We start from the raw sequence: 12,672 nt of genomic DNA, 5'->3' as shown, positions 1-12,672 counted from the left end.
GGGCAGGTGAAAATTAAACAAAGATATGTTTATGGTAGACCACACTGGGAGGAGATGAATCTTATCACATCCCAGATGTAGGATGACTATGTGCCTTAATGATTGCTTTACCTTATTATTTTAAACAGTCTTTGTTTCAGTGCAGTCTGGCTGACTTGAAAAACCATAGATAGAGATCTTTATGAACAGATCATTATATGAGTGACATTCCTTCATATGTGGTCTGTTTCAAAACACCCTCAGTCTGTGTTTAAATTAAACTACTGATGGATACGTGCCTTGACAGAGTCTCAGCAGGATGTCAACACAACTTGATGTTGTCTCTTATCAGGTAACTGTAGTGCATCGTGTAATATACATGATGAATAAAAAATTTGCGAAAACGTCAAGAGTAGAAATGAAAAAGCAAATAGATGTGAAGTCAAACAAATTGATAGTGCAGTGCAAATGTTAGGACTCACAGCAAGAATGTTCCTGGTCGTTTATATGTTCTGCCTGTGTCTTGGAAGGGTTTTCTCCAGGCACTTCAGCTTCCTCCCACAGTCCAAAGACATGCTTGTTAGGCTAATTGGCAACTTTAGATAGCCTTTCGGTGTGAATGTGACTGGTTGTTGTATGTCAGACCTGTGATTGACAGGTGAGCAGCCCATGGTGCACTCAAGCCTCAAAATAACCCTGAATGGGACAAGCAGTATAGATAATGGAGGGATGTAAGGGTGCTGAACTTTTACTAAGGATATTCCCAGGCCCCTCTTATTTGACTAAACACACATTGCAATCGCATTGAATCGACTAGTCTAAAATGGAGAAAATGCTCAGAAATCAGTCAAATTAATCACAGGGTCACTGTGTCAGTGCGTATATGCTGTGATACTGCTGTACAGATTAGAGTGAGCCTGAAGTTAGCAGCTAGCTCCACCAGCCTTTGTTCCTCTTTGAAATTCAATATTGAACTTAAATGGTTACTCTTCAATTTAGTTCAGTACTTATACATGAGTATGACTTGGACAGCCTACATAAAACTTGATTTCCATTTTCTAGTTCAAAACACTGCCATACCGTGTTATTCCTTTGACACACTTTGACACTAAACTTCTAATGTTTACATCTGGCAAAGTGCCATGGGGAAATCTCTGACAGAAAGGCTGCAGCCATTAACTATAGCTACAGCGACTGCCCGAATTTGATACCTGAATTTGTCCATTTAGCTGAAATAAAGATATAATGTCAAAGTAATAACCATTATTCAATTCTAAATTTCATCAGGTTTTATGGTTCATTTTCAATACATTTACCTTTTTAATGGCTGTATGTTTATATAACATACACTCTGATGACAGGTAGAACGACATGATGACTGTGGTGAAAAAGTTTGCAAACACATAATGATAAATAATGATATGACAATGTGATAATTTTAAACCTTTTTGTAAAACCTTGTGCATACTTGATAAGAAAACATTAAAGAGGAGACATTTTTTTTCACAATCAGTTACTTGAGGTTTGTGAATAAAAATCTGTACAAAAATGTAACTGTACAAATCAAATTGACCCATACCACAATGATTCATTTGTGCCTAAATCTGAACTAAATTCAACCTATGTGAGACACTTTATTTTTTCTAGTGTTCAACAGCACTTGTTCAGTTTCTGTGCATCTCCACTACAGATGCCACTACAGATGTTATTAACAAACCTCTGAAGTGGGCAGAGTTAGCTCTCAGCTGGGGTTTACTTGCGCTTTAAGTCTTTTTCTTTGTTCATCCTGATTCCTTTAACTTAAACTCTGACTTTTGGCCAGGACACTCTTGTAAATGAGATTCTTAACCTCAATGAGGTTTTCCTGGTTAAATAAATTTGAATAAAAGCGTGTTTTAAGGACGTCAGTTTCAGGTCTGAACCACATTAATTTATCATTATCAATACTGGGTTCAGCCGAAATGAAACTGGAACTACTGGCATATCTGATAATATCAGATACCCATAACATGCATCCCCGCATCGTTGATTTGTCTTCTCTTTGTTACAAGTTGCACGTGCCTGGTACTGATTTTGCAAGACAAGCAATGAGCAATGTGGTCTTGGCATGTGACTAATTACAGTGACTCTTAGGTGCCTCTTGAAGGGACAACTTCAGATTTCTGCAAGGGTGAACTAATTTTATAGGCCAACCTGAATGTCAACATCATGTGAAGACTGTTAGGCCACAAAGGACCCACACCACAATGTCACCACTACAAAGCTTCCAACCTTTAATTCCTGCCCTTACCTCTTCTGTGAAAGACTTTTTCTTAGTATGACTGGCAAATAGCAAAATTAGTCACAGTAGTTTTTGCATAGAACACACACCTGGAGAAATGCAGATTAGTAGATGAGTTTGGTGTGATGATGTTTAATGTCTTGGCATCTTAACAAACTTGAGCTTTACTTAGCCACTTGTTAGTCACCCTGTACTGTGAGATGTTTAAAAGCTTCTCAATACCCAAGTGGGACATTTCTAGACATAGAAAAAAATCTACTAAAAAGAAATATTCCTGTCAATAACACGTTTGCTGTAATTTAAAGAAATAGATTATCTTATCGTTTTGTGGTCTTTTTGTCTCATATGAGCTTTGACAGTGTTGGACACGACGCACAGATGAGCGTGTGTGTTAATGTGCGTTTGTGAGCGAGTGTGTCTCTCTGCTCTGTCTGCTGTCAGACAGCAAACAAGGCGCGTTTAACTGCAGCTATAACTTCACTTTTTGGCGCTACTCTATGGCGCTCATACAGAGTTTGTGTTGCTAAGTTTACCACTACAGTATGCAGACCCGTTGCGCTACTCATGTTAAGTTTCTGATTGATGATACGCACAGCCAACAGCTGATGGATGACATGGCGAAGCAGCGACTCAGAGTTACAAAGTCACAAATAGCAGCACTATGAGCATGTCTGCGCACATACACAAACTGAATAAACGCTGTGTTCTCCTCATGGAGAAGGCACAGGCTTTCACCTGCAGCATTTTATCAATTCACACAGTTATGGTGATTTATAGGCAGATCATGTGCGGCTCAAGTAGCGCACACGAGGGGTGTGGGAGGTTGGATACCTGATCAGCTCCGTTTCTTCATTTGCTCCCTCACCAACAGTTTGAAGTGTCCAGGGCATCTTTGTGATCTTTTATAACTTCCAGTTTGGTATTGTCTTCGGTAAGGAGAGGTGCTGCTCCAAGTGTCTGCACAACTTTGATCTCGCGAGATTGATTTTTCTGCGACAAGAAATCTCGTGCTGTTTTGATCTAGCGAGATCTCGTGGCACGAGATCGTGTCACACCCCTATAAAGCATTAATGCATATCTAGTTTTTAGGACTCATTTGTGCTGTACTCTATGTGACCAGAGAGTGAACCCATTGTGTAATGCCATACCTGTAAAGTGAGGTCAGGTCAAACTCAGATACAGTCAGATTGTATGTTTCTGTAATCTTGCAGGAGTTGTTTGAGCAGAGTGGTGTGACTACTGTCTGTGATTCCAGCTTTACACACACAAATATTAGAAATTATTGTAGAGTTTTCTAATTTTTTCTTATGTTTATTAAGGGAACCCGTTCCTTTTGCAGCTTTGTATCTGTGAAAACATACTCTATTTTCAGCATTACAGCTGCCTTGTTTTTTACGTTTAGTGAGGGTGTGTTTGATCTTTATCTACAGTCTACAGGTTTGCTTTGTAGCTCATTTATGTGCATTTCTTCACGAACACACTAAACATGCCTTTTTAATAAGAGTATACAACTGTCTCCTTTACTGGAATACATCTTCTTTACACTCACTATCATCTATGCAGTGGAATAATATTACACACTTTTTTTAGGTACATTTTCTGGCAGGTTTATCAGTAAAATGACTAGTGCCAACTAGGTATCGTTAATACTTCACTGGAATTCAGAAAATCTGCCTGTGTTAAACCTTTTACTGAAAGCTGAGCCAAGACATTGACATTATATGTTTACAAAAAGACTGGTAGAGCTGTGTTTTTTCTGGTCTAATACAAATTTTAAAAGTCTTTTGTATAAAAATATACTTAAATATTTAAGTTTTACTTCCTTCATAGCAAATCATGTACAGTAGACTGCTGTAGTACACAGCTGAGTTTTACAGCCATCAAACAGATTTATTGAAATGAGATACCATTGAATGTTACAAATGCTTTGCTTTGTTTTAAAAGGTTTTACCCCTCAACATATAGATCGTTATGCAATAGTAGCCACACTAACTGGGAAACCGGTTGTCCGTTATAACTTTCTTAAGGTTCAGTCATGGTCGTGATCATAATGAGGGTTTAAGAGCTCTCAGAGTCGCTTTAATGCAGACGTGCAGTTTTTTTAAGGGGATGTTTGGGATTCTATGTAAAACCATCCATGTCCTCTCCGCCTTGTCTGAACATGTTGCTGCCCTGATGTTTTCACAGGATCAACAGGATGAAAGAACCTCAGATATCACTGTCAACATCTTTCATCCTCAGTCACTCCACAGCTTGCTCATTAGGAAGCCTCTGCTTTTTTAAAATAGTGTCAATGATCTCAGATTCTTGGTGGTCAAATTAACAGACTTTCTGTTTCTGTCTTTGTCATTGCTGTTAATTGCTACCTCATTTCAAAGGTTTTCATCTTCTGTCATTGCCACTCCTCCCTCCTCTGAGAGCTGCAGTCATAGTAGGAGTAGTAGTAGATTTATTTTACATTTACCTCAATATAGATTAGAGGTGCATCAGTTGTGATAATCATGACTATTTCCAATACCAGCGTTAGAAACAAAGATTTAGCCAGGTAGCAATACTGATACCAGTGTTTGTCACACATTTACAATTCTTGGTTAGTAGGCCAGCAATGTATATAAAGTCACTATTTGCCTATGAGGGAGACACTCACTTGTATGCCATTCCTGTAAATGCACTAATCAAGGTGAGATTACTAATAATAAAAACAAAGCTTCATGTGTCATTACTTTCATTTTTTTCTGCAGCTTCTCACTGCCAGTATCATCCTGTACCCCTGCAGTTTAGGATGATGGTTATGATACATTACCTCAGCAAAATACATGCAGTTCACATGCTGTGATTACAGTAATTCAAGTGAAACATTTTGAAAGGCATGTGCTCCTGTGCATCTTTCTACAACATTGTTGAGTCCTGTTGAAAGAGCAAAAACAAAAAAATAAATTTACAGAAAGAGCGAGGGTGGGATGGTCATCTCTACTGCCTAAGTACAGTTTCATTCTGTGGGAAACACCACTAATGCTGATGATTTTATTATTTCTTTTGGTGTAAGTCTCCCACGGAGTTCTATCATGTTTGACCATATAAACAGATAAGAGTTTGTCCAACAGGTCAAGTTGTGCCACATAATTTGCTGATCCTCTGAAGCCTGTCTACAGAGTTAATGTCCACTTGATGTTTCACTGACGCATCGCTGCACCTCTAATATGGTTTTATGTTCATTTTATCCAGTGATTTGTCTGTGACAGAACACCAGTTTGGTGCATGAGGCAGCTATAGAGTAGGGGAATCAGGGAGGGGAATCAGGGATTTGAATGAGGATGGAGGCAGAGAGTTGCTAACTTGAGTGGAGGGAAGGATGGCAAGGAGGGTTGTTAGTGATGGCTGGGAAGATTAGAAGATGGTTTAGTTTGCTTGAAGTTAAACAAGAAAAATAGTAACTCCAAAATGGAGCTAACTATCATGGGTTTCCTTTGGAGAAATTTTTTTGAATGGGGAGGCAGAACTGCTATGTCTGGTAGGAAGCTAAAACTGATATCATCAATTTATGACATTTAACCATTCTTTTTTTTTAGTGAATGCACTCGCATCATCTTAATATCAATGTCGCATCATCCAAATTCCTGAGCTCTAGATACCAGCCATTACTTACTGTAGGCCAGGGGGCGACTTTAAATGATGCATTATTTCTTATGAAGTTTTGTTAGATGCTACCCACATCCAGATTTCCCTTATAATATGTAGAATTGATTTCAAATTGTGCAAGGCTCTTTGGTTGTAGGCTGCTGCATTATTTTGTTTTCATTTTTTAAAATCCTATTTATTTCATTTTCTTTACTTATTACTATTCAGTACTTATTGGTCTAAGCTCGACCACAGCTTCCTGCATGTGCAAAACTGATGGTATTTGTAAACCATAATGATCATGTTATGAAGTGCAGGCCTACTGACCAAGCTCAGTGTTGTCTTTTTTTACTGTGTTATTGAAATTTTGGATTCGAATAAAGTTAAAAGTCTGTCAACTTGGTATTTTTCACTCCCATAGAATATCAACCATTAAAGGTCTTATCATTACTAAAATGTATTTTCAGAGGGGAAGTCTAAACTTTGCACACCTAAAGCATTTACATTGAATAGTGGTATAAAGATTTTTATAAATGCATTCAAAGGCCATGTCTTTGCCTACTTCCAGCTCTCAGTGTGCTGGGACAGGAACTCCCATCAGGCCCTCACGGCTGCACAGAAGGAAGCTGTTACCCTGCGACAGGAAATCTTCTGATTGGACGGGCTGTCAACCTATCCGCCAGCTCTACATGTGGCCTACATGGACCGGAGCATTATTGCATTGTCAGCCATCTGCAGGTGAGAGCATGTTTAAATATACAAAGTTTAATCATAATACAAATTTCAGCTTTAGATGCAAAGGAAAAAGCTTTGGTATTTATAGTATCACCATAAAATTCTGAGTCATTGATAATGATTGGTTGCAGGTTTTGATTTATTCATCAATAATTAGCCCACCTGTGGCAGTTATCATAATCAACTGGACTCTCCCACCTGCCTGGTCTGTTTCTCAGCACCCTGCCACACCTCCTTTACAATACACGACACCCTGTAATCAATGCAAAGGAAAACGGGATGGTTTGTTTGTTCTGTCTTTTGCGCAATCATTCACCTTTATCCTTCTGTCTCCACTCTTCCATCATTTTATTGTTCATCTCTCTGTTTGTTTGTCCCTCTGTTCCCATGAGCGTAAGCCCCCAACCCCTGCCTAGCCTTTCCATACCAGGCCCCAGATGTAGACACAAGTCTGCCACACCTTAGTCACACAAAACCTCCCTCCATTCCTTTTTTTCTTGTCCCTGAATCCCTTTGGACTGTACTTTTTGCATATTCTTATACAAGTAATTTTCTCTATGAATATTTGTTCTTAGTTTCCATGTTGTTGTTGTTGTTCTCAAAAAAGTCATTGTAAGGTTGTCGATGCATCACAACATCTCTACTAGTGAGAGATTTCTTTACTGGAAAATTTTTGGAGCTCTTGTCTCTGAATTCAGGACTTTATCAAATCAATAGGGTTTTCTGTGTTCACAGTACACTTGATGAGAGCGCTAATTGGTAGAATTAAAAAATCTCCGCAGGTTTCTGTCACAATCCGTGCCGACTCTAGTCACACAGTGGGAACACTCAGATCGTGCACGAGCATCGGATTGTACAGTGTGAGCACACAGCTCATACGCACGATGGTCTTGCGTCGTTAACGATTCAGTAACACAGTGTGAGATGACATTCTGCCACGACCGTCGTAAGGCTGGCTTGAAATCGCACAGTGTATACCCGGCTTTAAAAAACTCATAGACAGCTCAGTCAAAGTCATCTGCACAATGTGATATTAAACATTTACCTTTAACTGTTAACTTGTTTCCTTTACTAAGATCCATAACAAGTTCCTTTTCCATGGTTAAGCTCATGTTAGATTTTCGATCTACCAATTAAAGCAGGCCCCTATCAAAACAGGAAGTGAGTTACCTTTAGTTTAGGTCAGCATTGAATTGTAAAATATGTATTATGTACTTTACATACTAAGGTAAAGTTATTTAGTAGCTGTGGGTTATTTTAGGTGCTGCAGTTTGTATCTTTTATAAGCTTCCTGCAGAGTGAACTCATGGCTAAATGAAGCCTGCCATTTTTGGGCAATGTGAGATAAATAATATTTACAGCCATTCTTGATCCATTAAAAACATATGGAATATTACGTCACATTCCTAGGTCCTGTTTGATAATCATTTTTGATCAGTATTCCTCAGATAACCCCTGAGTGAGTGAGGAAAAGAGAATGCATTTGCAACATTGCACATTGTCTACTGTAGGTATTTTCATATATTTTTCATATATATATTTTCGTATTACATATAGTCTTGTGAACCTACACGTGATTCCATGACAGCTGAAAAGTATTACACGGAGAGAGTAATTAATAATTCCTAAAAAATTAAAATGTTGGCCCTTTCCTGAAAGCATGAATCCACAAACATGGATATAGCTGTAGATAAAGGTAATATCTTGTTTCACTCTTTCTTCATGCTTGTGTGATGCAAGACCACAAGGAAGTCCAGTCTTTCTTCAGCACAGTGTGTAGCTATCATGTTTCTGTTTTTTTTTTTGTTTTTTTTTTTTTTGTTTTTGACAATTGACACAAATCCTTACATGCTGATGATCATGTTGACAGTCACCTCTGCTGCACCCGCTTACTACATCTGTTTCTGTAAACCTACATGTGTTCCTGTGCTCCTGTTGCCTCAGGGCAGGGAAATCCAATCATGTCAGCTTCCAGGTTAAAAAGACTGACACTCTCTGATTGGTGAGAGGCTGTCTACGGAAAGGGGCAGGATACGATGACAACTTGTTGCACCATAAATCCAGGTGCAGACAGTTGCCGGTATGTTAGAAGCTTCTTTAGAGACCCACAACATTTGTCACTCTACTTTTAAATGCCCATGAGTTCATCAATCATGTGTGTTTGACAAAAGGTTCTCTAAGGTTGTGTTTTGTTCCTCATGAGATCAGATTTCAGTTTCTGTGCACCAGGAGCAGAGTCAACTGAGTTCAAAAACCTGCTAAAGGAGGCCAGGTTTGGCCCTGAGACCCACCTGACGGAGTTGAACTGAAAGCGTAACGTTATACAAGTTTCCATTGAGGAAGAAGAGAAAGACTAAAGAAAAGGTTTGAAGGTAATGGGCAGCTGATGAAGACATTAGCATCAGTGCAGCTGTAGCAGTATAATGCAACAGAACTGGACTACATTTTATTTTCAAAGGAAAAGCACCGTGCTGAAAGCTTACATCAATACAACATTTTCGTTTACACAACTGCTGCTCACTGGATATTTTCCCTTCTTCTTCTTTTTTTTTAAGATTTATTTTTGGCATTTTTGTGCCTTTATTTGATAGAGGAGGATAGTGGATAGAATCGGAAACAGGGACGAGAGCGGGACGAGACATGCGGTAAAGGGCCTCAGGCTAGATTCGGGCCTGGGCCGTCTGCGTACATGGGGTGCGCCTTGACCACTTGGCCACCTGCACCCCTCCCTTCTTCTGACCATTCTCTGTAAACTCTAGAGATGGTTGTGCATGAAAATCCCAGTAGATCAGCAGTTTCTGAAATACTCACACCAGCCCATCTGGCACAAACAGCCATTCCATGTTCAAAGTCACTGAAATTCCCTTTTCTTCCCCATTCTGATGCTCAGTTTGAAATTTAGTTTGTTTTCTCGACAACATCAACATGCGTAAATGCACTGAGTTGCTGCCATGTGATTGGCTGATTAGCTATTTGTGTTAACAAGCTATTGAATAGGTTTACCTAATTAAGTGGCCGGTGAGTGTATATTGTGAAACAGTCTATCAGGCATGTGAGGTTGTTAGATGGAAGAGGGGAGGACAAGGATGTTAAAGACAAATGAATTGTTTCATTGTTTTAATGTTCTTTGACTTCTAACGACCATTTCTGTTTCACAAGGTTACATTCTGGCCAGTAAAAATGCATTCTTGCCACCAGATTCAGAGTTTTTGTGGTCATGGTAGCATTGCACCAAATCATTACTATTTGCAATAGAATGGTGTGAAAATAACTACTGATTTAAGTACAAATGGAAGGAAAATCTCAAATTTAGAGTTGTTAGCGAGGTGTTATCTGAATAATACTGCTCAGGGAAGGGGGTTTCTTTTTGGAGCCTCCATCGTAGTGTGACAAAGAACTGTTTTCAAATCAACATCAGGCTTACATCAGTGCATTGTTGGAGCAGAAAGCTTTATAGCCGAGCTCACCAGGCTTGACTAATGGGAGATAAATAAGAGCTTAAAGGAGGGAGGGACGGTCCTAAAGCCACACAAGTTCAGACCAAAACCAACTCGAGCTTACAGTGTGCCTGAAAGAGAAGAGGAAGCAATGTGACTTTTTAAAATCATATGGACATCAAAACACCTTGTTGCATTTTCCAGTTATTAGATGAATTTTCTCCAGGTGTCAAAGAAGTGTTACCTGCTGCTGTACCTTTTTCTGTTACTTTTCTTTTACTGCTGTCTCAAGGTGCCGTTCTAGAAGTTAATTTTGCAAGATGATGTGAAAAAGTCCCTAAAATATGCACACAGGTGAGAAGAAAGTACATTATTTGACAAATCTGACAATGCCACAGCCCAATTTTAACTTTTTGCAGTGATCTCAAACAAGGCTTGGCCAGGAGTGACTTTCCTATTTTAATAATAAAAGGTTTTGTTGTTGCTATGAAGCCAGGAATCGTATCATAAAGTTCAAACAGGCTCCCCTGATGGCATAGTGTAGTAGAATTAATGGCCTACTGTGTAGAAAGAATCAACCATTCCAGCAGCCAGGGTGTGAGATAAGGATTTGGGTAGATTTCTGCTGGGATTAGGGTGGGTGGGTGAAGTAAGCAAGCTTTTTTAATACAACCACTTACTTAAAAGTACAAATGGATGTGTTTACGTGTCTTCTTGTGGTCCTTTACCCATAGACACCCACACACCTTCACGCTTTAAACATCCCTTTTCAATCTCGCTAACAGCCATGTTGTTGTTAGCAGCTTAATCACCCTTGACAACAACCTAATTAAGAAACGCTGCCCTGGAATCTACTGTTCATTTGTGCCAACTCACCCTCATCTGACTGTTCAGCCCCTCTCTCCATGCTCCCCTTTTAATGGCCCCCTACTCTCAAATGTACCCCCTTTTTACCCTTACTTTACTCTACATCAGCCCTCTTCTTTGTCTGGCACCTTTGCTGTTACCTCTTCATTACATACCCACTTCTCCCACCTGCACATTTCTTTCTCCAACCACCCTTTTCAACATTTTTCTAACATCACATTCATTCATTCAAGCACTTGCTGTTGGGCTTAGTCCCCACATTCATGTATCATTCCCATGCCCTCTGACTTCAGCCTCTCCCTTCTCTTCTTCTCTCCTTCCGCATCAGTGTCAGCTTTTTATCTGTGCTTTACTCAGTTTACATGCTCAGTTAATCTCAATGTACGGTTTTAGCTTGATAAGACCATAATTGGATTGCTGTCTTTGTTGAAGGATAAAAGCATTTAGGGGAAATTGATTTATTGACAGAAGCATACTTTTGGACCTACAGATTGGGCTTCTTGTCCGTCCAAAAATGCGTTTATCTAGATCTAGATACAGGATTTTCAAATTTTGTCGATATCTAACATGCCAATATTAAAGAATTTGTTTAAGCCTGCAGATATCGATACCAGTAGTTTGGACCTAAATCTTCACTTCTTAAAACAAACTGTAAAGTTTAGGGAATGAAGATCAACACAGAAGACGTCAGCTGACATACAGTGCCATGAAAAAGTATTTGCCCCCTCTCTGATTCCTGATGTTTTTACATATTTTTCACTTTTAAATGTTTTGGATCAGAACACAAACGCTTGCCTCACATTTGCCAAGAAACACCTTGATGATCCTCATGACTTTTGGAGAAATATTCTGTGGACTGATGAGACAAGAGTTAAACTTTTTGGAAGGTGTGTGGCCTGATACATCTAAAAGCGTAAAAATAACACAGCATTTGACAAAAAGAACATCATGCCAACAGTCAAACATGGTGGTGGCAGTGTGATGGTCTGGGGCTGCTTTGCTGCTTCAGGACCTGGATCACTTGCTGTGATTAATGGAACAGTGAATTCTGCTGTCTACCAGAAAATTCTGAAGGCGAACATCCAACCATCAATTCGTTCCCTCAAGCTCAAGCGCTCTTGGGTTATGCAATAGGACAACAACCATAACCAGCAAGTCCACCCCTGAATGGCTGAAACAAGAGCAAAATTAAGGTTTTGGAGTGGCCAAATCAAAATATGGACTTAATTCCAGTTGAGATGCTGTGGTGTGACCTTAGTTTATGCTGGAAAACCCTCCAATATGGCTGAGTTCAAACAATTCTGAGAAGAAGAGTGGACCAAAATTCCTCCACAGCGACAAGACAGACTGATCACCAGTTACCACAAACGCTTGATTTTAGTTATTACTGCCAAAGGTGGCACAACCAGTTATTAGGTTCAGGGGCAATTACTTTTTCATATAGGGCCAGATAGGTTTGGATTTTTTCCCCCCTTTAGAAGTTAGATAAAAATTGGTTTGATGACCTGAAACATTTAAGTGTGATAAATATCCAAAGAACTCAGGAATCAGAAAGGGGACAAATACTTTTTCACTGCACTTTTTCACTAACACTTCTTAATCTTAGTTAATAAATCTTGGTAAGCACCAAATATTTTTCAGTGTGTAGATGCAGGGAAACTTTTGTACCCTGCCTATCCTCTTGGCTTGGTGAGTGGTTTTGCAGTTTTGTTTGTTTATTTTGTTGCATATTTATTTTATTCCACTTTGAACGAC

The 12,672-nt window shown here is 39.3% G+C and overlaps 1 protein-coding gene across 1 annotated transcript in view; it reads left to right on the top strand.

The window, feature by feature from the left end:
- The window catches only part of lamb2l (laminin, beta 2-like), an 86,506-nt gene that overhangs the window by 27,104 nt on the left and 46,730 nt on the right, over nucleotides 1-12,672 (top strand). The window contains exon 3 of the mRNA XM_041799720.1: nucleotides 6,447-6,616. Coding sequence (XP_041655654.1) covers nucleotides 6,447-6,616 — 170 coding nt within the window. The remainder of the gene's footprint in view (nucleotides 1-6,446; nucleotides 6,617-12,672) is intronic.

The sequence above is a fragment of the Cheilinus undulatus genome, linkage group 11 (genome assembly GCF_018320785.1).
Source record: "Cheilinus undulatus linkage group 11, ASM1832078v1, whole genome shotgun sequence".
Lineage (NCBI taxonomy): Eukaryota > Metazoa > Chordata > Actinopteri > Labriformes > Labridae > Cheilinus > Cheilinus undulatus.
Note: the sequence above shows the minus strand (reverse complement) of the source record. Positions and strands in the feature narration are given on the sequence as shown.